General features: G+C 39.1%; 1 protein-coding gene across 4 annotated transcripts in view; it reads right to left on the bottom strand.

Moving 5' to 3' along the window:
- Positions 1–2,640: 2,640 nt before the first annotated feature.
- TBC1D19 (TBC1 domain family member 19) overlaps positions 2,641–23,068 on the bottom strand; it is a 177,480-nt gene continuing 157,052 nt past the window's right edge. For all 4 annotated transcript variants that reach the window (XM_051842268.2, XM_051842305.2, XM_051842295.2 and 1 more), the window contains 6 exons: positions 20,735–20,767; positions 16,441–16,550; positions 14,261–14,352; positions 7,869–7,984; positions 4,020–4,090; positions 2,641–3,059 (listed from right to left, as the gene is read on the bottom strand). In XM_051842268.2, the coding sequence (XP_051698228.1) occupies positions 2,985–3,059; positions 4,020–4,090; positions 7,869–7,984; positions 14,261–14,352; positions 16,441–16,550; positions 20,735–20,767 (497 nt within the window). In that variant the 3' untranslated portion in view covers positions 2,641–2,984. The remainder of the gene's footprint in view (positions 3,060–4,019; positions 4,091–7,868; positions 7,985–14,260; positions 14,353–16,440; positions 16,551–20,734; positions 20,768–23,068) is intronic.

Below are 23,068 nucleotides of genomic sequence, written 5' to 3'. Positions count from 1 at the left end.
AAATGTCGTATGTACCAAATGGTAGAGTTAAAAACATACCAGGGGATTCCAATTCAATCCCATCAAGGTGGCATGTACCAATGCCATTTCACTAGTCCAAGTGATCAATTTCAGTTCACAATTGATCATAATGAAAGGACTGAGTCAAAGGGAGCACATAAACAAGTCTAGTACCTGCTAACACTAACCGATAGAATAAATAAAGGGGAGAGTGATCCAACATGGGAAGTGAGATACTCAGCAGACTCATAGAATGGCAGATGTCCTAAATAGCACTCTGGCCTCAGAATCAGCCCTAAAGGCATTAGGATCTGGCTGAAAAGCCCATGAGAGTATTTCAGGCATGGAAAGCCAAGACACTCTGGCAAAAGATCTCTGCGAGTGAGATCCCAGTGGAAAGAACAGGTCTTCAAAGAAGGAGGTACCTTTCTCTGAAGGGAGGAGAGAACCTCCACTTTGACTATGACCTTGTCAAACAAGATAAGAGTCGGAGAACTCAGAGGGCTTCCATAGCCTTGGAAACTCATGACTGGAGCATAGGGAGATTACTGATGCCATAGACAGGAGTGTCAATTGGTAAAGTCAACAACAGGAGTCACTGTGCACTTACTCCTCATGTAGGATCTCTGTCCTTAATGTGCTGTGTATTGAGATTTAATGCTATAACGAGTACTCAAACAATATATTTCACTTTGTGTTTCTATGGGGGTGCAAACTGTTGAAATCTTTACTTAATGTATACTAAACTGATCCTCTGTAAAAAAAAAAAAAAGAAAGAAATTATCAACTCCCAACTTGACTCTCACTGGGATTAAACATGACAATAGGTCTGATCTGATTTCATCATCATTTAAAAAAAATCATCTATTATTTTTCACTTTATGTTTCTGTGTGAGAGCAAACTGTTGAAATCCTTACTTAATGTATACTAAGCTGATCTTCTGTATATTAAGATAATCGAAAATGAATCTTGATGTGAATGGAAGGGGAGAGGGAGTGGGAAAGGGGAGGGTAGTGGGTGGGAGGGACAGTATGTGGGGGAAGCCATTGTAATCCATAAATCGTACTTTGGAAATTTATATTCATTAAATAAAAGTTAAAAAAAATGTCGTATGTAAATATATATATATAAAACTATATATATACAAACACATATGTGTTTTATTTATATATATATAAACATGTGTGTATGTGTGTAATTACCAACAATATCTTACATTTGCTTTGTGCTTTGCAGCTGGAAAAATCACTTTAAATATATTTTCTCATTTGGTCTTACACACCCTGTTAAGTAAGCGCAGCAGATAGAATAATTTCCTACTGTATATTTCCCCTTCATCCCCAAGTTACAGATACAAGGTAGAAAATGATCCTGGGGCTTATCACCAGGGCTGAAATTCCCCAGTGTAAACTCCTAGACCACTACATTGCCTCTGTTGAAACAGCTCATGAATGTTCTAAAGGAAGAAACCGAAGCTGGGCGTATCTGTACACGCCTGACCTCATCACTGAGAACTCACTCCTTCTTCCATTTTTCCTGTTTTCTCAGAGAGGGGAAGGAGGGAGACAACAGTCAGAGGCATACTCCTGTCCTCTTGATGAATGCGCATCTGCACACACAGAATGGCAAAGCACATGGTTATAACCGCATCACCTTAAAAAGCAACCAAACGGGGCTTACTTAGAACCAATCACAGGATAAGTAATTATTTAGTTCTCAGGAAGTCCACAAGTGCTGATGAATGAAAGGATCCGTTAATAAAACAGGATGCCAAACTCCACCATGCAGTCTCATGATAAATCTCATACATTTTCTAATACATACTGTCAAAATAAGATGCACGAAATAAATTTGGGTAAGACTTAATAATATGTTAGGCAACCAAGCGGATCAATCTATTGATTTAGAGTTTTATTAAGGTGATCAACATTTTGAATTTAAATCTAAAATCAGAAGACAATGGTTTTTGGACCTTTTACCCTCCACATACTACTACTGCATATAGTAGAGACGGTAGGTCTTCAGGAAGTAATATAAAATAAAGACGCTTCATTTATAATAAAGACAAAATAAGATTGATGCCTTTCACCATGTTTTCAGTTCTAGAATAAACCCTACTACTTGCTTCAAGTCCCTCTCAGCTGCTGTGCCCTAGAAGCAAATCTAGTTAAACCAAGCTTCAGCACAGTGGGTGTGGTTTTGATTCTTCCTGCCCTTCCTTCCCTTGGGTGTTCTGTTGTAAACTTCCAACATGACCGAATCTGGCAACAGCCTCAGTGGTGTCGAATCTTCCAAGCAAGAGGAAGGTTGAGACGTGTGAAGCGATCGGCACATTAACTTCTGACTTTCAGAAGAGTGAAGATAAAATATTGTGAGGTGGAGGTGATTGTATTTGACCTTCCCAGTAGGGATGTTTAAGGGAAAAATAAAATGGAGAGGGACCTGAAAATCCCTGAGGAGTGAAGAGTTGCAGAAAACACCAAAAACTTGGTTTATTCCTACTTAGAAGTATGTTTCCCAAGTCTTCTCATACCCTTTCCCCACACCTCTGGTTCTGAGTGAAGAGTAATTTATAAGACAAAACATTACATTTCTAGAAATAAATTTATAAACTAACATGAAAGGATTGTCCAAGAAGCTCCATTACCTCTTGAAGTTTATTACAGTATCTCTCGTTCTTATTGCATATGCTGTTACATGCCTGTTACAAGTCAAGTCAGGATTATATATATATAGTATGCCCAATTTAGCAGGAGTCACATCTATTGCTTCTCTCTTGAAAATAAGTGCATGCAATGCAATATTTGGTGTGCAGAGTTATTGTTTCAAAAAAGTGAAAAACTACTTAGGTTTAAGTGAGGCGGGAACATGATCTTTATTGGCTTATATGCAAAATTTAATTTTGGTTTATGCAGAGTTTGCATAGTTCATGATTAGTTTCTAATGAAAAAATCAGAGATGTTGTCAGTGACCTTGATGAAGATCAGGTGACAGTAGCAAACAGAAAAATCTGAAGAAGAGGCATAACTTTTAAAGTAGAAATGTCAGCAAGAACTGCCTGAAACAAAAAAACAAAAGAAATTATCAATAGCAAAGTGGAATCTCAGAAACCCCACTAACATGCATGTTTGCAGGCAGCACACACTCTGAAGTCTTCAGATCTGTCTGAAGTCTCTGCACTCAAGCTACGGCTTCCCTGCTCTTTGCTGATATTTCAGTGGTAGTACATGTGCAACATGCTCAAAGGTGCAGTAGAAAATAACCTGGACTTCAGCCTTGAGCCTTCTTCAAATATACAAGGTAGCATGGGTTTATAAGAGGTCTAACATTTCAACTGCTTCTATAAATAAGCGTACATTATGAATCCTAGCCCTGCTATTCTAGTGTTATAAGTAACTGACTTCAGGAAATCATTTTGAGATGGAACTAATGTTTATTCAGTTGCAAGAGGCATAAACATCCTCTTCCCTTTAAACAAAGACTCTAGGCAGCTATTTTAAGAATAAAATTTACATTTCTATGACAGATAACAAAAGCAAGTAGAGTAATATGGTAAGCACTATGTAACTGAACCGTATTTCAGGTATATATTATATCACTGAAAAGAAATTAGCCCTAAATAATTAGCTTACAATTTAAGATAATCAAAGAAGCCTATGAGCCTCTTTAACTCTAAACTAGTCTTTCTTTGTTCTATGCATATAATACATGCATGTGGCCGATCAGAAAATGCACATAAGCCTCAGAAGTTTCTATTCAGACTATGAGGAGTATGGTTTCTTATAATTGTACATTGGATTCCTTAATCTTATTTATGACCTTTCATAAAAAGCTTGTGTTCAAGTGACTAGGGAATTGGAACACTAACCATTACTTAGCTGGAAACTTCCAGGGTCTACCCAAGCTAAGACACTCATCTGAGAGTAATGTGTGTCCTATGCATCCGACACTGAAATGACTGAGCCTGGCGGCCTCTCAGGAACTATTTCCATCCCATCTCAGGGAATCTTATCCTTACTTCAGCTGCAGCCAGTGATGTCACCTCCATCAGGTTCACTGCTCGGAAAGCAAACACAGCAGCTGCCAGCACTGGAAAAGAATGAACACCATTTCAACTGTGGCTGACTCGCCAGCCCGGCACAGCTGCTGCCGTGCCCGCAAGCCACTACGAGAGCTCAGAGCGAGTACTCCACACGCCTCCACCTCCCATGTTCTGAGTTACGGTCTTGGCATGAGTGGAAACTGCTACTCAAGAGAACTGTGCTTGATGGCTAGACAAACTGAATCTCAAGGTTTTGGAAAAAAGGGAAATACAGTAGCCTTATTAAAACCATTTTTAGAAATGGTTCTCTCATACCTACAATGAAAATTTTGACAGGTTTTCAGTGGCATGAAGATCTAATGACTGTCTTGTAAAAAAGGGTTGATTTTGATCCAAGTATTTCTCACTAAAGTAATGCAGAGGCTTCTGAAAGGTAGATGGGAGACTACACTTTGAAACAGAAGTGTTTCAAACATACCAAGAAGTCCTGCGAGAAACATGGCAATAAAGCTCTCTTTTTAAAATATATTTTTATGCTATTCTGTTCTATTTATATTGTTGTCCTTCACAGTCACTCTAAGACAGGGCGCCACAAATGGATATACCGGTGAGTGGGGCTGTTGAGGGAACAATCTCAATGGTTACATTGATGTTGGAAACAAGAAAAAGTTGAAACTTTGGAGAGGAAAAAGCCATTATAGGATATCTTGAAGGTCAATAACACACATTCAGCAGCAATAATACACATTCACATTTGGATTATGATTTCCATTAAATGTATTTGTATGAAAAAAGAATAAAGCTAATATGCAACACTTCCATAAATAGACTAGCATAAACACTTCCATGTGAGGGAATGAGTCAAACAGCAGCAGGATCTGGGCAAGACACCGGTGTTCTTGAGAAGGAGATGGCTCTGACTGGAGATAGCTCTTGACTTGCCATCATTCCCTTCTTCCCACCCCCACCACTGGTGGGGATGCATTCTCTACCCAACAAGTCACTGATGTCTAGGAAACTAATGCTTACAAATTATTTAAAATTACTTGGAAGAATGGTTCCCAGGTATATTGCATATATGCAAGTATTCACTTTTAAAAAATACATTGTCATTGTTAAGAAGAATGATACTACTAATGTTATTCTCAGAGCTAAGTACTATTATTAGCACAATCTTACTAAAGTAGAAACTGGCACAGTGAGTCAGGTGGCAGGATCAGAATCACGCAGGTAGCACAGAGGACCAAGCCTCAACCCTGGCTCTGGTGCCCAGGCATTTAACCACTATGTGATGACACCGTTAAGGGTGAAGTTAAGCATCAATGACTCATCCCTGACATAAACCTCTGTGTGCCTTCCTAAGAAACGTCAGCTGTGCTGTCCCTCAGAATGGTTTCCCAGAGATGAGCTGAAGAATGATGGGTAGGTGATGGTACCTAAAGAGTAGGAGTCAGGAGGTGAACCTCTTAATTTCTCTAGAAGGAGGGAGTATGCACTCAGCACCTGGGAAGCACAGGCATTTTTCTAGGGGACCAGAGAGTTTGGATGGCCTGGTAAAAAAGCACTAGTAGTAAAGAAGAAAATTCTAGAAGAAAAAAAAAGACAGTTGGTAGTAGTAAAACAATCTATAAAGTCAAGTAATCTGGAATCATGCAGTGTGTAACAAGGGACATAAGAAGTCTGGGGAAAAGAATTTAATCGACAAGAAGAAATTCAAATATTTTAAAGTCACTGCACTTCTTGATTAAAAGAATATCAAGGAAATGATTTCTGTGGACCAGCAATTCTTTATACCTTCCTGATATCTGGAATTATTGTGTCCAGTGGAGACATTTAGGACCTAAGGAACATGATCGCTATTTCCTTTTTTTGTGTATAATTGAAAGAGCTGCCAAAGCAGGATGGCCACCTTTCCATTGTAACAGGAAAGAGTTTTACAGAGCAGGAAGCTGTTTTCCCAAAGGCAGACACAGGGGGAAAGAGCAGTGCACTAACTGACCTCAGCTTCCAGAACACCCACAATGCCTGTGTGCTCACCACCTTTATTTATCTTGGTGTCACATCACAGCAGTTCCTTTCTGTCGGCTTCGTGTTTGGTTTGCCCAACCCTTCCACAGAATAGGTTTGTTTGCCAAGGAGAAAGCTCTATATTTTGGGATGTTTTCCACTGAAACATGCTTCAGATGAAATACAGAAACTCTGATACTTACTTTTGGTCTTCTAAACCATATTAATTATTTTAAATTGAAGCAGCTCTATCATGAACATTAAGACACCTTTTGCTTTAAACTATTCTTCAGAAGGCTCTAGTTAATTAATAATTAAAGCCAGTAATTTTTATTAAAATATTTTGACAATAATTCATTTGATAAAAAAAAAGTGGTGCCAAAATATTCATTACTGAAAACATATGAAATAATCAAAACTAATCTGTATACAGCTTCATGAAATTACCCTGCAGCTTTTATCTGAATTTCATGGTAGGGGAGCTCCCTTTAATTTAGCTCCATTTCTATGCTCTAGAATACCTCCCTGTCACCTTTTACAAAGCATTCATGGAGCAGTTAAGCACAGCAGCGTGTATTTCATTTCTACCCGTCTATCAGTAACTCTCTCATGAACATATTCACCACATAGCAGAGTTCTGTCCTTATAGCAAACACAGTCTTCAACATGCACTATTTCTCTTTTCCTTCAACTTGATTAGAGGTGATAAGGCACAGAATGAGAGAGGCCTTAAAGGTATTCTAATTCAACATTTCTTTCAAGGTATAAAACATCTTGACCTTTCAGTTGACATTGAAAGAGCCATTTTTTTATTGAACCCAGTTCTTTGATATGCTCTAATGTCCTCTTAAAATGCTATCCAAAGCTACATACACTAGTCTTTAAAATTTCTGGATTACCCAGAGGAGAGTTATTTGGTAGATGGTCTAAACTCCTGTCACTTGAGAAATAGTAGCAGAAAACACAGCTACTTAACCTGAAATAGAAGATCTGGGGAGAGGCAAGTTGTGGGAGCAGAAAAAGCTCGATACATTTAAACTGTATTAACAAGAAATGGCACTGGCTTCATGGGAAATCAGGGATTACCCAACACTGAAGCACTGAGACAGACTCTTGTCAGAAATGTTTAAAAGAATCTGCTGGTTCATTCCACAAATGTCTACAAAAACCAGGGCTGGGCCAGGCTGAAGCCAGGAGCTGGAAACTCATTCCAGGTCTCCCACACAGGGGTGGCCGGGACCCAAGTACAAGAGCCCTCACCTGCTGCCTCCCAGGGTGCACACTGGCAGTATAGGCTGGAACAAGCAGTAGGGCCATGACTTGAATACACTCACTCCAGTTGCATCAACTACAGCAGCTGCAGAAGTGCAGTAGTTGAGAAAGGCCAAGAACAGAGCGTTAACACAGCCAGGAGGGTCTGCAGCAGAATGGAAATAGAGCTCTACTCTGCTGCACAGGCCTCGCACTGCGCTGGGAGACAGCAAGCCCTGGCTGGACTAGAGGAGGGGACAGGAGAAGGAAGACAAGGGAAGGGGAAGTGAGGGGAAGGGGAAAATGGGCTTTCCAGGGAGCCAAGAAGGAGTCAGGAGAGGCTGGTTTGGGGCCTAGGCAAAAATATCAACATGGTAGAACCTTAGTACTTGTCCTTTAAGTCAGATATGTCTATTATGTAATGAATTAGAACAACCGGTTTCTTTTAACAATGAAAAAATATGACAAGTGTCGACTCAAACTAACTACATGAGGTCACTTTTAGAAAAGAAAAGGTCCTTACTACAGAAATGGCATGTGTTTTACAGAGAAGTAATTAAGCCTTACCAGCAAGAATTTCCAGAGAGTTGTATCCCAGGATTCTATCCCACAAAAGCAGGAGCTGATCTGTAGCTAAGTATCCAGAGAAAGCGCGAGCCATCCACTTAAATGATATGCGGAGTCTGTAAGCAAAGAAAAATGAAGATTAATTTTATCAACTAGGATTTTTCACCAAAAAGGCAGTATCAGAAGGGCCCAACTATTCCTGTTGTTAAGGTAACTCCTTTGAGAATCTCAGAGGTCACTTGGGCATTTGAAACTCAAGTCCTTTCCCCGAAGCTACAAAAGCGCACGGTGAGAAACCATGACTTCTTCAGTTGGTCTATAAGTACGAAGAAAAAGAATTATAGATGCTTGCTCCTGAGTTCAGCCCTTTACAAAACCCACTCTTACAGAGATAGAGAGATAGAGAGAGACACACACACACAGAGAATTTCCCATCTGCTGTCTCATTCCCTAAATGGCTGGAAAGGCCAGGACTGGGTCAGGCTAAAGCTAAGAGTTTGCAACTCTGTCCAGGTCTCCCACGTGTGTGGCAAGGGCCTGAGTACTTAGTACCTGTGCCATATTTAACTGCTTTCCCAGGCACATTAGCAGGGAGCTGGGTCAGAACCGGAGCACCCTGGACTCGATCCAGCACTCTGATATGAGGCACCAACATCACAAGCAGTGTCTCAACCTGCTGCACCACAGCCTGGCCCCTATATTTGGGATTTTTTCTTTCTTTCTTTTTTTTTTTTTTTAAGATTTATTTCCTTGAGAGGTAGAGTTATAGACAGGAAGAGGGAAAGGCAGAGAAAAGTCTTCTATCCACTGATTTACTCCCCAAATGGCTGCAATGGCCTGAACTGGGCCGATCTGAAGCCAGGAGCCAGAGCTTCTTATGGGTCTTCCATGTGGGTTCAGAGGCCCAAGTACTTGGGCCATCTTCTAGTGCTTTTGCAGGCCATAGCAGAGAGCTGGATCGGAAGAGGAGCAGTGTAGACACGAACCGGTGTCCATATGGGATGCTGGTGCCGCAGGTGGAGGCTTAGCCTACTACACCACAGCATCAGGCCCTACATTTGGCTTTTCAGAACATGCATTAATTAACTATCAATGAGCTCATCTTCTAACACTTCTTAACAATTCCAGGTAAGCACGATAACTTATAATTTGAATTTTTTTTATCACTTGAAAGAATGGTTTGATAATTTCGTATTTTTCAATTCATAAATTATATTCCTATATTTCAGTCAAATTGGATGAATAAAATAAAATAACAGGAGTTCTGAAAGACAAAGGCAAACAGTTTTAAAGCTGTAAAAGACATTAGAAATAGATTTCTGATTTAAAAATGATTTCCTTGTTTTAGTAAGGAAGATATCAAAATTCCGAAAGATCAATGAGAAAATTCAATTTAATTCCATTTTGCTAAAAACAAAAAAATTCTATAATATATGAGATCCTACTATTCTTAAGTATGTTATATAACAACAGCTTATTTCTAAAATCAGGAAATGAGATTTTGGGCTCTGGTATCTTGACAACTAGTCCCTCACATTTCTGTATTTTCTATTAGAATCTACATATGATATGACTGACTCTGTGCTGGAAGTATTAGAATTTATGTCAGTAGATACCACCGATACTCTCTTAAAAGAGAAAAAGGGACCCAGAGATAGTCCCTGAGTGTGATTGTGTCAATTCTCTTAAGACTGGAAAAGATCCCCAAGTTTTAGAAATTCTTCAATACTTGGTAATTATTGCTCAAATATAAAAATGTACATTTATTCCACAGTACTAATGAATTAAGTTTTTTGCTGGTTTAAGAATATCCCTTTACAGATGTACAAGACATATTTTAATGCTTAAAAATGCACTTGATTTTAAGTCTAAATCATTAACTTCAACTAGTTTCATTTTATTTGAATCTTCAAAGTGTCTTATTAGAATAGTGCCATAATTCCTCTCTTCATATACAGATAACATAGCCTCATCTTTTTTTTTTTCTTTTGATAGGCAGAGTGGACAGTGAGAGAGAGAGACAGAGAGAAAGGTCTTCCTTTGCCATTGGTTCACCCCACAGTGGCCACCGCGGCCAGCGTGCTGCGGCCAGCGCACCGCGCTGATCCGATGGCAGAAGCCAGGTGCTTCTCCTGGTCTCCCATGGGGTACAGGGCCCAAGTTCTTGGGCCATCCTCCACTGCACTCCCGGGCCACAGCAGAGAGCTGGCCTGGAAGAGGGGCAACCGGGACAGAATCCGGCACCCCGACTGGGACTAGAACCCGGTGTGCCGGCACCACAAGGCGGAGGAATAGCCTAGTGAGCTGCGGCACCGGCCCTCATCTTTTAAAAATAAAATCTGTTGACTTTTATAATTTATGTGCACCCTTATTAGTGTATAGTTCTCTAAGTTTTATATAAAGAAAAACCAAATTGTAGTGTTAAAAAAATACAATACCAGCCGGCGCTGCGGCTCACTAGGCTAATCCTCTGCCTTGTGGCAAAGGCACACCAGGTTCTAGTCCCAGTCGGGTGCCGGATTCTGTCCCGGTTGCCCCTCTTCCAGGCCAGCTCTCTGCTGTGGTCCGGGAGTGCAGTGGAGGATGGCCCAAGTGCTTGGACACTGCACCCCATGGGAGACCAAAAGAAGCACCTGGCTCCTGCGATCGGATCAGCGCAGTGCGCCGGCCGCAGCGTGCCGGCCGCGGCGGCCACTGGAGGGTGAACCAACGGCAAAGGAAGACCTTTCTCTCTGTCTCTCTCTCTCTCTCACTCTCTCACTGTCCACTCTGCCTGTCAAAAAAAAAAAAAAAAAAAATACCAAAAAACCCCCTGAATGTAAGAAGAAAATAAAAAAACCTCACTAGAAGGGTCCAACAGCAAAATGGAAATGACTAAGTAAAGAGCCACAGAATCTGAGTGTAGATCAACAGAAACTGTCCAGTCTGAATCATAGAAAAACAGATTGAAAAAGAAGTGAGTAAAGCTTCAGTGGCCTGTAGGACGATACCAAAGTTTTAACATATGTGCCACTGGAACCCAAGAAGGAGAAAACATCTCCATTTGTTAAAAGACACAAACAGCAAACCCTAACCAGGATAATCCAAGGAAATGCATCTCTACTCACACCATAAACTGGTCAGAACTAAAGGCAAAGACCCTGACAGTACTCACATCAAAACAAGGATGGATACTACTTCCTCCTGAGATATCTGGTAGGGCCTGCCAGTGAAGCCATCCATTCCTGGAGTTCATTTGAAAGTAGAATGGGAATACTTAAAGATACATATTGTAAAACCCATTGTGTTGGCCAGCGCCGCAGCTCAATAGGCTGATCCTCCGCCTGCGGCACCGGCACATCAGGTTCTAGTCCCAGTCGGGGTGCCAGATTCTGTCCCGGTTGCTCCTCTTCCAGTCCAGCTCTCTGCTGTGGCCCAGGAGGGCAGTGGAGGATGGCCCAAGTGCTTGGGCCCTGCACCCGCATGGGAGACCAGAAGAACCTGGCTCCTGGCTTCGGATCAGTGCGGTGCGCCGGCCGCAGCAGCCATTGGGGGGTGAACTAACGGAAAAGGAAGACCTTTCTCTCTCTCTCTCTCTCACTGTCCACTCTGCCTGTCAAAAATTAAAAAAAAAAAAAAACCCTATTGTGTCTCTCAAAAACACAGTTAAAAAGTTAAAAATAGTACCAGTGAAAATGAAACAGAAAAACAATAGAGAAAAAGCAACAGAACTCAAAGCGTTTCTTTCCAAAAATGAATGAAACTGATAAATCTCAAGGCAGAATAATCAAGAGAGAGAGAGTGACAGTACAAATACCAATCTCAGGAGTAAAAGAAGAGGTAATGTCACTGCTGATCCTATGGCTACTAAGTGATTAACTTTACGTTCCTAAATACAGTAACCTAGATAAAATGCACAAACTACGGACACATACTCAAGAAGTAGATAAGCTAATTGTCTATCTTTTTTTAAAGTTTAGTATTCCTACCTTTTTTTCTTAAGATTTATTTATTTATCTGAAGGGCAGAGATGCAGAGAGAGAAGGAGAGGGAGTGATCTTCCATCTGCTGGTTCACTCCCCAATTGGCCGCAATGGCCAAAGCTGGGCCAATCCAAAGCCAGGAGCCAGGAGCTTCCTCCGGGTCCCCTACGTGGGTGCAGGGGCCCACACCCTTAGGCTATCTTCTAATGCTTTCCCAGGCTATCAGCAGGGAGCTGGGTTGAAATTGGAGCAGCTGGGATTTGAACCAGTGCCCATTTGGGATGCTGGCACTGCACGTGGTAGCTTTACCCACTACGCCACAGCACAGGCCCCTAATCTTAGATCTTAAAAAAAATTAAAAATTAAAAACCTTCCACAGCAGGCATTGTGGTACAGTGGGTCAAGCCACTACTTGCAATGCGTGTATCCCACATCAGAGCGCTGGTTTGAGTACTGGGTACTCTGCCTTCAGACGACTCCCTGCTAATGTGAATGGAAAGGGAGCATTGAGTTTTTGCCATCCATGCAGGAGAACAGGATGGAGTTCCTGGCTCCTGGCTTGGGCCTGGCCCAGCCCTGACTGTTGCAGTCATTTGGGGAGCGAATCAGCAGGTGGAAGATGTAGCTCTCTCTCAGACTCTCTCTCTCTCTTGTTGTTCTTCCTTTCAAATCTTCTAACAGTATCAGTTTTCATTTATAAAAGCCTTTTAAAGACTGCTTTTTACCTCAAAAATTGAAACTTCTATACTTCCTCCTGCATAAGAATTTGAATGTTTATTACGTCATTGAAATACACATTTCTTGAAATGATTAAAATGTATAAATAGGATAGAAAAAATTAAGAATTTTAGTTTCTAGCAGAGAACTGAATTTCTTCATCCTTTAAAGAAAAGCCTAGTTATACTCCAATATTCTTTTCACAACAAGAGAAGTCAATTTACAAGTTTATTAAAAAAATCTTGCTTAATATAAACTATTTCTGCCACATTCTTATTTTATAATCTTAATCATGAATAGAATCCTGTTTGTTAATGGCCTCAAAGGAAAAATCTTATTAATAGATGAAATGAGGGATTTATTTTTTTTGACAGGCAGAGTTAGACAGTGAGAGAGAGAGAGAGAACAGAGAGAAAGGTCTTCCTTTTCCATTGGTTCACCTCAAAATGGCCGCTATGGCCGGCACACTGTGCCGATCTAAAGCCAGGAGCCAGGTACCTCCTGGTTTCCCATGCGGGTGCAGGGTGTAAGTACTTGGGCCATCTCCACTGCACTCCCAGGCCACAGCAGAGAGCTGGACTGGGAGAGGAGCAACCTGGACAGAACCAGCGCCCCAACCGGGACTAGAACCTGGGGTGCAGGCGCCGCAGGGGGAAGATTAGCATAGTGAGCCGCGGCGTCGGCCAATTAGGGATTATTTTGAAGTGGCATTTCAGAGATGTCTGAAATTCAGTGGTACCTCATAGAAAGGAGGTACCTCTCTTTCCATTTGTCTCTATCTCTATAATCATTTCATGTTGAGATAACTCATTGAGGCTATGAATCCTCTTCATTTTTAAGATGAAGACATTGAATTACCTTAATTTAAGGATAAAGAAATTGAGACTTAGATGAATTACATAACTTCACCAAGATTACACAGCCAAACTGAAATGGAATTTGAATCTGGGTTAGATTTCCACCCACTCCACCATCCATCTGCTGCAGATGCAATTGTGGTAAGACAGATACTACAGAATTCTATTTCCTTTAATAGCTTCAAAGAGTTAATGCTCTTTTCAAAAAGGCCCTCCTTAATAGAGGAAAATGGTTGCTCATAAAGACAGGAACAAAACATTGATAAATCATTTGGAAATTTCTGTTGTTTCAGACATTTTTCTTTAAAGAGAGACTGAACCAGCAATATTGAAGTCCAGAATTGCTCTACATATTGACCTATACCTCATACTGAGATCCAGTAACAAAACTCAAACTTTTAGAAGGAGAAATCACAGTCATTGGTGGATAACTGATTTGGTTTCCTTTGACAAGAGACAGGAAACTTTAACTTATATAGCTTTCATAGCTTGTTCTCTGATTGATTTAGCCTACACACTATTATCACATTTCTCTGGAAATATTTGTTTCCAAAAACATTTGCCTCAGTTTTCAACAACACTTTCTATTATGAATAGGAATTAGAGCATTTTGGTGATTCCTGTACCAGTCACAAAAATGTTAGTAAATAAGACTTTATTAGGATCTTGGTAATTCTTCCAAGAATTTTTGATAGGATGCCCTTATAATTTATTACTTGATAATTATCATTTTATTGGTGAAACAGCTTAATTTCTCTGAAGCAATAATGAATGTTTGTAAGTGCTTTACAAAGATGAAAAAAAGAGCTTTCTGATGTGAAACTTTATCCTTCAACAATGAGAGAAAAATACTCACGGTTGAGCCCCAATTTCTCGTAGATGATAAAAGAGTTGAGGGAGGTAAGTTTGAAGAAGACTTTCAAACAGCAAACAGAGTGACACAATACCCTGGATATAATAGTAAATTAGAAGAGAAATGGATATTTTAGTATTTAAAGATTAATTATGCCAACAAATTAATCAAAAGAAAAAGAAAAAGACTATCATCAACATAAAGATTCTTCATATAGGTAAGAACCAAAAATAAGGAATGCACTAGTGGAATTCTAATGTGTATTTAGACGTAAACTCTCTCCTTCTTTATGTATACTCACACTCACGGACACACTAAGGCTCCCCACGTAGCCCAATATGTGATTTTTTACAGAGAATCTTCTACTTTGCAAGCCATGAGTTATCACTTAGGCCCAGCAAAATTAGTTAATTTTTTTTTCCCTGGATGCATTCCAGTTTCCAGGTATTTCCCAGTGCTGTGGCCACACCCCTTACTCTTCACCTCCATTTGGCCGCTCCCCTTCAGTGCCATCCACTGGGGAAAATATTTCTTGCTTTTCTCTCTCTCTTTGAAATCCACCCCCAGGAAAAGACTACTGCCTGCTTGACATGTGCATCAGGAGGTAGTATCAAGACTTTTTTTTTTTTAATCAAAATCTACTTCTTTAAAAGGGCATTGTTTGTAAAGTACAAGAAGCAACCAACTTAAGCAGATGGTTTTTCAAGTGCATTATTATTTGACAACTCTGAATAAAGTCTTTCTTGCGGCTCAGCATTCCTCAGGGTTGATCTTTGTAAAGAAATTTTAATCCTCTCTTTGAGTTTCTGAAGAAAAAAGGCTGTCATGACTCCAAATAGTTCCGTGTGGCTACAAGCCAGAAAAGCAGATGACCGCCTTAAGTCTTTATTCCATGGTATAAAAGAGAGCGCAGAGGAGGGTTCGGCCAATCAATTATCTGCAAAGGGACACCTCAGGGCCAGCGTGGCGACAGAGGAGCCATCTAGGGCTGCCCAGTGACAGACTTTAGTGCTCTGCACCAGGAGAGCACCATGGTGTGTACTGAACAGCCAGTTCTCTTGGGACTCTGATGCCTAAGATGGCATAGAATATTAAATTTAAGAATCTGAAATTGCTAGGAATGTGATATAGAAAGTAGGAGGACTAAAATTATTATTACTATTTCAGATTATTCTAGATTAAACATTAATGTAAGATAAGAATTAAAATTCTTGTTAAGAGAAGAAACTCAAAATAATTGCTAGTGCTTTGTTTATCTGTAACATCTTGGAGTTCTTTTAGTTGCCAACTTTCACTAGCAACTTACAAGAACAAAACTGAAAGCTGGGGGAGGTAGGATAGGAATACATATGCTTACGCTGTGGGGATAAGGAACGGCTATTAAATTTAGTAGCAGTGACATGGTCTCCTCTTTGGGAAAATTTGGCAGTGAATGTGTCTCCTGGAGAGGCAGTCAAATTACCCACTAGTGAACCAAAGCAGATTCAAAGTGGAGAAAAAGCTTAATTGAAATAAACACCACCTTTACTCAGGCTTATGGGAGGGGGAAAAAGATATGATAAAAGAGCAGCCAAAATAAACCAGATAAAATGTTCAACTTGCTTTTTCTAGAGTCTCATATTGAGGTCAAAGAGCCTGGTATTAAATAAACACAAAGAAAATCTACTACGATACTGATAATCAGCCCAACATAAAATTGAAAAATTGATAAATAAATGTTTGAGTTTCATTAACAAGGTGATGATTATAATGAAAACAACAACACCAATAATATCAATAACAATAGTTATTTAGTTAACGAACACCTGCTAAGAGCCAGTACTAACTGCTCTAGCAGCTTGGTCAATTCTCTACAGTACAGTACAGTATATAAATAACCTCATTTCATAAAGGGGAAATAAGGAAAGAAGACAGGAATTTTTATCAAAGAAAATAATACATACTACCTATGTTTTTCTCTTCATATATAGATGATAATTTAAGTGCAGCTGATAGACTTTTTCTTAATTATTACCAGAATATTTAAATATTAATCTCTTCTTGATCATTTAATTCCATAAAGACATGCTGCCTATCATCACAAATTAAACTTTATGCTCTATAATTAAATTGGTGACTTTTTTTTTTTAAGGAAAGAAAGAATAGGTAAGAGTTGGATTTAATCCAATTTTCTTTGAACTTACAGAAGGATGAGAAGAGATCGAATGGAGTCTGAAGAAAAAACGCACATACATCTCACGGAATATCTGATACAATTTGTAAGGCTCATGGTATAGAAAACAAAGTGGTGCAACTGAAAGAAAAACAATTGGTAATATTGCAAAATTACTAAATTTAAAAAATTGTGAAATATAAAATAATAAATCAATATTTTGTTGTAATCATAGTCATTCATAGACAAGTTTAGAATTATGGATAGCTTTGGAAAAGCTCTTTGGAAAAGAGTGTTTATTCACATGTGAAAAGTTCAACAGCCATTAAATATCATAAAAAGGGGTAAATTATAAACTATTGTAATTCCAATTTCACAGTAGACTAGGAATAACATAATGGAATTATATAAGGCTATTAAAAGTTCAAAGTAACTTTAGAACACTGCCTAAAATCACACCTCTTTTTTTTAACTGAAGTAGTAAGAAAGTGATAGACGATTCAGTTTCACTTGAGAACTCAGGCTGCTTCAAGATTTTTAACGTGGGGATTCAGGTAAGTACACTGTAAGATGATTTGTGACTTTTACAACCATGGTCTTCCCTTAATACAACTTGAAAATAAAAATTTTGAGAAGTGGTTTTCCATTCTTGGTCCATATTGGCCTATCTCCATATGAATCAGGATAGCTTTCACCAACTTAAAATAAAACCATCTTCAGGCAATGATTTCTTTCCCTAGTGAGCGTTAAATTGAGTTTTCCTTTGTACAGCGTCTTGGCACTGGAGCACGGGGGAGTCAGCTAGCTTCTCCACAGCTGATGTCAGAGGCGCTCATTTCAGAGGCTGACTTCACCACGTGCCACACTGACAAACACGGTCCCGCTTCGCATCTTCAAGCTCAAGAACTTTAGGCAGCATAACCACACGTGTAATTGGAATGCAGACACAAAAACTGCATTAAATGTTAAGAAAAAATGCGTTCCTCATAGGTAGAAATTTCAAAGGCTATAAACTGGGCAAATCTGAAGTTGTGGGGCTGTATATTCTGTCAGTCATGCCCAGAGTGCAGGAGGCATTAGGTAAGCAGGGAAATCAGTGGGGCCAGTTTAGTTCTCTTCTTTTTGTCAAAGTAAAAGGAAAATGGTAAAATATTTTTACAAGAAAATTCAATTAGTTGGGAAAATGGACAAAGCATGTATTACCAAGGGATAAATTTTCAAAAACTAGCATTGCAAGTGAAAAATTTTACTTCTTCTGAAGGGCAAAAGAAACAAATTATTTTCAGGGGAGTCAATATCTAATTATATATATATAAAAACTACTTGTAAATATATAGAAAAAATTATACACAAAGAAATTCAAAAACAGAAAAGCATGTCCTCCCACTTTAAAACTAAATTTTAAAAACTCATTTTATTATCAAAATAATTGGCTGCTTATTAAAATAGCCCAAATTAGGATATTACATGTATTTAAAAAGAATAACTCAGTTCTAATTACAATAACAACCTAAGAAAAGGCATTGGCCGGCGCCGCGGCTCACTAGGCTAATCCTCCGCCTTGCGGTGCCAGCACACTGGGTTCTAGTCCCGGTCGGGGCGCCGGATTCTGTCCCGGTTGCCCCTTTTCCAAGCCAGCTCTCTGCTGTGGCCCGGGAGTGCAGTGGAGGATGGCCCAAGTGCTTGGGCCCTGCACCCCATGGGAGACCAGGAGAAGCACGTGGCTCCTGCCTTCGGATAGGCAACGTAATCCGGCCATAGCGGCCATTTGGAGGGTGAACCAACGGCAAAGGAAGACCTTTCTCTCTGTCTCTCTCACTGTCCACTCTGCCTGTCAAAAAAATAAATAAATAAAAAAAAAAGAAAAAGCATTGTGATACACACACATATTCTCTTATACAGGTATGAAATGGAAAAGCCTTAGTCCATTAAATATCATATGTAAAAAATCTTTTACATGACTTAATTTTTAATCTTTTTTATGAAAGATTTTTATTTATTTGAGGGGAAGAGTAACAGAGAGGCAGAGGCAGAGAAAGAGAGAGAGGTCTTCCATCTGCTGGTTCACTCCTCAAATGGCCACAATGGCTGGAGCTACACCGATCTGAAGCCAGGATCCAGGAGCTTCTTCCAGGTCTCCATGTGGGTGCAGGGGCCCAAGTACTTGGATCCTCCACTGCTTTCCCAAGCCATAAGCATAGACCAGGATCAGAAGAGGAGCAACCAGGATATGAACTGGTACCCATATGGGATGCCAGCACCATAGGCAGAGGCTTAGCCTACTATGCCACAGTGCCAGTCCCTTAATTTTTAATCTTAAGTATCTGTGTCTGTTGGGTTTTTCCATAAATACAAACTTAGCTCATTATCTTCCTAAATATTTAGATACTTTACCATAGGAATTTATTTATGAAATCATAATATACACCTTACAACAAAACTTTATTAACTTATCTATATGGGAGAGTAGAAGTTCAAATGAGAGAAAAGTTCAGAAACAATTTAAAAAAGATAAATATTATAATTTTAAAGAAATACAGCAACTAAAACTGAAGTAAAATACTAACTGGAATTTCTTAGGAATAATTTGTAATTATTCTAGCATACCGGTTCTAAAATAAGTGGCTGCTGCTGAAGTATTTGTGGATGCTTAAAATGGTTTTCCAAAATAGTATCAATAAACACTATGTCAAACATTTTGCACCATCTGTTTCCTTAGCAAATGTTTTCCCCTTGGGTATAGAAACCTTCACCCATGTAAGTGACCGTAAATGCCAACAGGCAGAGTGAGCATCAGTACTGTATTTTGCTAGAAGATTTAAACCTTCCTGACATCAAGTATCCTCCAGATGACTCAATCAGCACACCTTCTAAAAACTATTGACTTGAAAACTTCTTGCAGTTAGAATAGTAAAATGGAAGAATAAAAGGGCTTACATTTTTATTATTAGAGGCAAAATTTTATTCTTAACCTTTTTAAGTTTTCTATTTTAATTCCTCATATATTTATAAAAGAAGTATGCTGAAAATCCCTATAACATTATAGATTATGTTATAAAAGTTTGGTTGCTCAAGAACATGGGGTGTACTATAATTCTGTGACCATTAAGGTAGCGTAAAGTAAAAATCCCTGGGTATTTAAAATTGTTTTAAATAAATTTTTATTTATTTAATTAATCGAAAGGCAGAAAGATGAGGAAGGAAATGGGGAGAGAGGGAGGTAATGAGGGAGAAAGGAAGACACAGACAAAGACACAGACACACACACACACAAACACCCATTCACTGATTCACTCCCCAAATGCCCTCATCAACTGGTGCTGGGCCAGGTCAAAGCTGGGAGCCAGGAGCTTAATCCAGGTGTCCCACTTGGGTGGCAGGGACTCAGCTACTTGAGCCATCACCTGCTCCTCTGGGGGCACATTAGCAGGAAGATGGGACTTGTACCCAGGCTCTCCAATTTGGGGTACAGGCATCAGAAGCCACATCTTAAGCATCTACGTATTTTGATTCTTCTGATTCGTATGCTAGCTCTGAGAGTTTTATGTCAATCACCATAACTATCTGATGTGAACACTGACTTGCTTTTTCAAAGAAAAGGTTAATTTATTGCTGATTCTTGTTATAAATGTAAAAAACTGACGTATTTCTGTTTATTCTTAAAGGCAGTAGGAAGATATAATGAGGCTGACAACGTTTAATGAATTTATACATAACATATGAAAATTTAAAAATTAAGTGGCATTAAGGTGTACAGCATTCTTCTGTTTGCTAATCTTTATTATGCTTCTTGCATTGCTCATTAAAAGGTGAGACCCAAAGGGCACGCATGGTCTGAAGCCCTCACATGCATTTTCCTGAGCATGAGTGGATCCTGGAAGGTAACCGCTGCTGGGCAGGTGGCCATCATGGAGAAATGATGAGGTCAGTCTCAGCATGGCCTTCCCTGAGATCCTTTCTGACTAACTGCTTTTAAGAAAGACTTAAATGAGAATTAGTTCAAAAAGGTTAAACAACTTGATTTCACCCTAGTTAGAGCTTACTATTAAGGTGGATCTCTATTCCATTGGATTGGAAAATGATAAGCCACAGAACAAATTTCACAGTATGTTCTAATTTCTCAAACAGTAATCACCTACATAATTATGATAATACTTCATTTTTAATTTTTTTAAATTGGACATATAAATAAATAGTAAACTCAATGCTCTAAAATGTTAATAATAACCTGGTATGTGTGTGGGTGATGTAATATAAAATGTGATCTTTATGTTTAATTTTCTAAATTATAATAAAAACAATGAATATATTAAAGTCCAACTTACCATACATTGAAAATCCATGAAAAGGGATTACACCTAAAAAATAAAAGTAATATGCCCCCTGATTATTAAGTAAACTTTAAATGATTAAAACTGAAAATAGATTTTCTAGTTTTTCCTTCAATTTTGTTCATGAATGTCAGAAAAATTGAGTGATCATAACCAATAAAAGGGTTTTTAATACCTTTAGGAAAGCAAACTAGAAACTTCCAAACATATATCCAGCTACCTTTTTATTGATAATGTTGAAAAATTAAAACTCTGAATATACATAAACAAAAACAGGATAACAACATAATAAGGCAAATCACAGGTCTAAGTTTGAGAACTAATTATAACAGTCTCAAGAAGGCCACAGATATGTTCCTCCTCACCAAACTTCATCATGTACATTAGAATCCAGTCTGTTAAAATGCACTTCTATAAAACGTCACTTCACAGAGAACACCAGGACTGTTGAGTGAACTCACTAAAACATCACAGGAGGCGGCAGGAAAACCATACCAATTCAGTATAATATTTGACCAGAGTTAACATAGGTACACAACCTTCTCAAAGAAATAATCAAAGCCTAACTTGGTGTGCTAAACATCTTCACATTTGAAACGAAAAATCAGAATTTGTACAGCTAAACTTCAAAACAGAAGTCCTGTAGTATATACCACGGTACTAAATCAAGTTGCAAACGCAACAGAAAAGAAAGCCGAAAGTTTACTTTTTTGAAAAATAATACAGAAATATTTTATTTAATGGACATATTCAGAGGTAAAAGCTTAGTGTCGGCACATCACCTAGAATCAGGTCTAATAAATGACAGTTCAGTCTTGGTTTAAAATATGTCCAGTGATAGAGGATGCATTAATTCCCAATGCAACCCATTACAAGTCTGAGCTGGTTTAATTTGCTGGGAGTAATTTCCCATACTAGCTGGCTCCCTGTAATCCTTACTATCCCTAGTTCTGACTACAGAAGTCACACAAAACAAGGTTCTTTTTATCTCCTTGGAGTATGCAAATCTTTCAGAAATGTGTGCTCACTCACTTCCCCCCTCGCCATGAGGTTTACTGCGCTAAGACTTTATGAACATCTTTAATTGTTTCCCCGATGAAGTGGCCTCAAGTCACTTCCCTGTCTTACTTCCGCTGGATAAGCTGCAGGTCCCCACAATCCTTAAAGTGAGGTGACTAAAACCTCTAAGCATTTTGTTCCTCCCCACAAACACTTCAGCCAAGACAGCAGAGGAGTATATTCTTATCTTAATTACATTCCTTCTTTGGTGAACCATTCCAATTGCAGATAATCCTGTATTCTCATTCTCTTATCTGACATATTCCTCCTGGTTCCACATTACTGGGAAATTTGATAAGTACACTCTCCATGCCTTCATCCAAAGCACTATAAAAATGCTAAACAAGACAGGGTAAGGAGATAACTGCCTAGGGACTGTTTCTGTATTGGTGTCAATTCATTAATTGGCACCTATTGTGTTAAGTGAAGAGCAGAGATTGGACAGCAACCAGACTTGGTTGGGTCCATCTGAATCTGCCACTCAAGAGATCTGTGTGCCTTTGGGTAAGTTTCTTAACTTTTCCACCTTCAGTCCCCTCCTGTGTAAATCAGAGATAATGACACAACCTACATAATACGATGAAATGAGATGATGGCTGTAGTGTAGCCATTAATAAATGCATAGTTTAGACCTGTAGTAAGTGCTAATTGTTGACATTAAAATTCAAAAATGAGTCATTTCTTTACTGTTTCTAGAAGTAACTTGATCAAAAACACGTATGAGGAAAATCCAGCTGTTATTCTAAGCGAAGATGCTTGGCCAATCACGCACATTTTGTGCAGCTTCACTACTGCTTGTCTAAGATTCACCAGCTAAATGTTCAGGATACACATTTTCCTATCTTCCCCTGGCTTCAGGCACACAGCACACATTTATGTTAAGCAACTCTGGCTGGATTCCCTGTTGCTTATCAACTGTCTTACTCCTCTTGTCTGATTAACCACCCCATTCTTACAAAACTTTCCCATTCTTCAAGTTTTTAACGTCCAATTGCAGAACTCACCTTCCCCTCACTAGGAGACTAGCAATGCCAGGACACGAATCCTCTCACGTATCTGTTCTTCTTATTTTTTCTGTTTTCTCCAAGGAAATGGGTCCTTTTTATTTTTCAGAGCAAGCACCTTCATTTGTGCTCTGAATCCTCATTCCTTGACTTTGACAGCTGTTGTCAAGCTATGGTCAAGTCTAGACAACGTTTATGTGCTGCCTGGGAGCTAGCAATGGCTTTTATATTTTTAAAAGATTATTTACAAGAACAACAAAGAATA

Source organism: Oryctolagus cuniculus, chromosome 2 (assembly GCF_964237555.1).
Source record: "Oryctolagus cuniculus chromosome 2, mOryCun1.1, whole genome shotgun sequence".
In the NCBI taxonomy this organism is placed as follows: domain Eukaryota; kingdom Metazoa; phylum Chordata; class Mammalia; order Lagomorpha; family Leporidae; genus Oryctolagus; species Oryctolagus cuniculus.
Note: the sequence above shows the minus strand (reverse complement) of the source record. Positions and strands in the feature narration are given on the sequence as shown.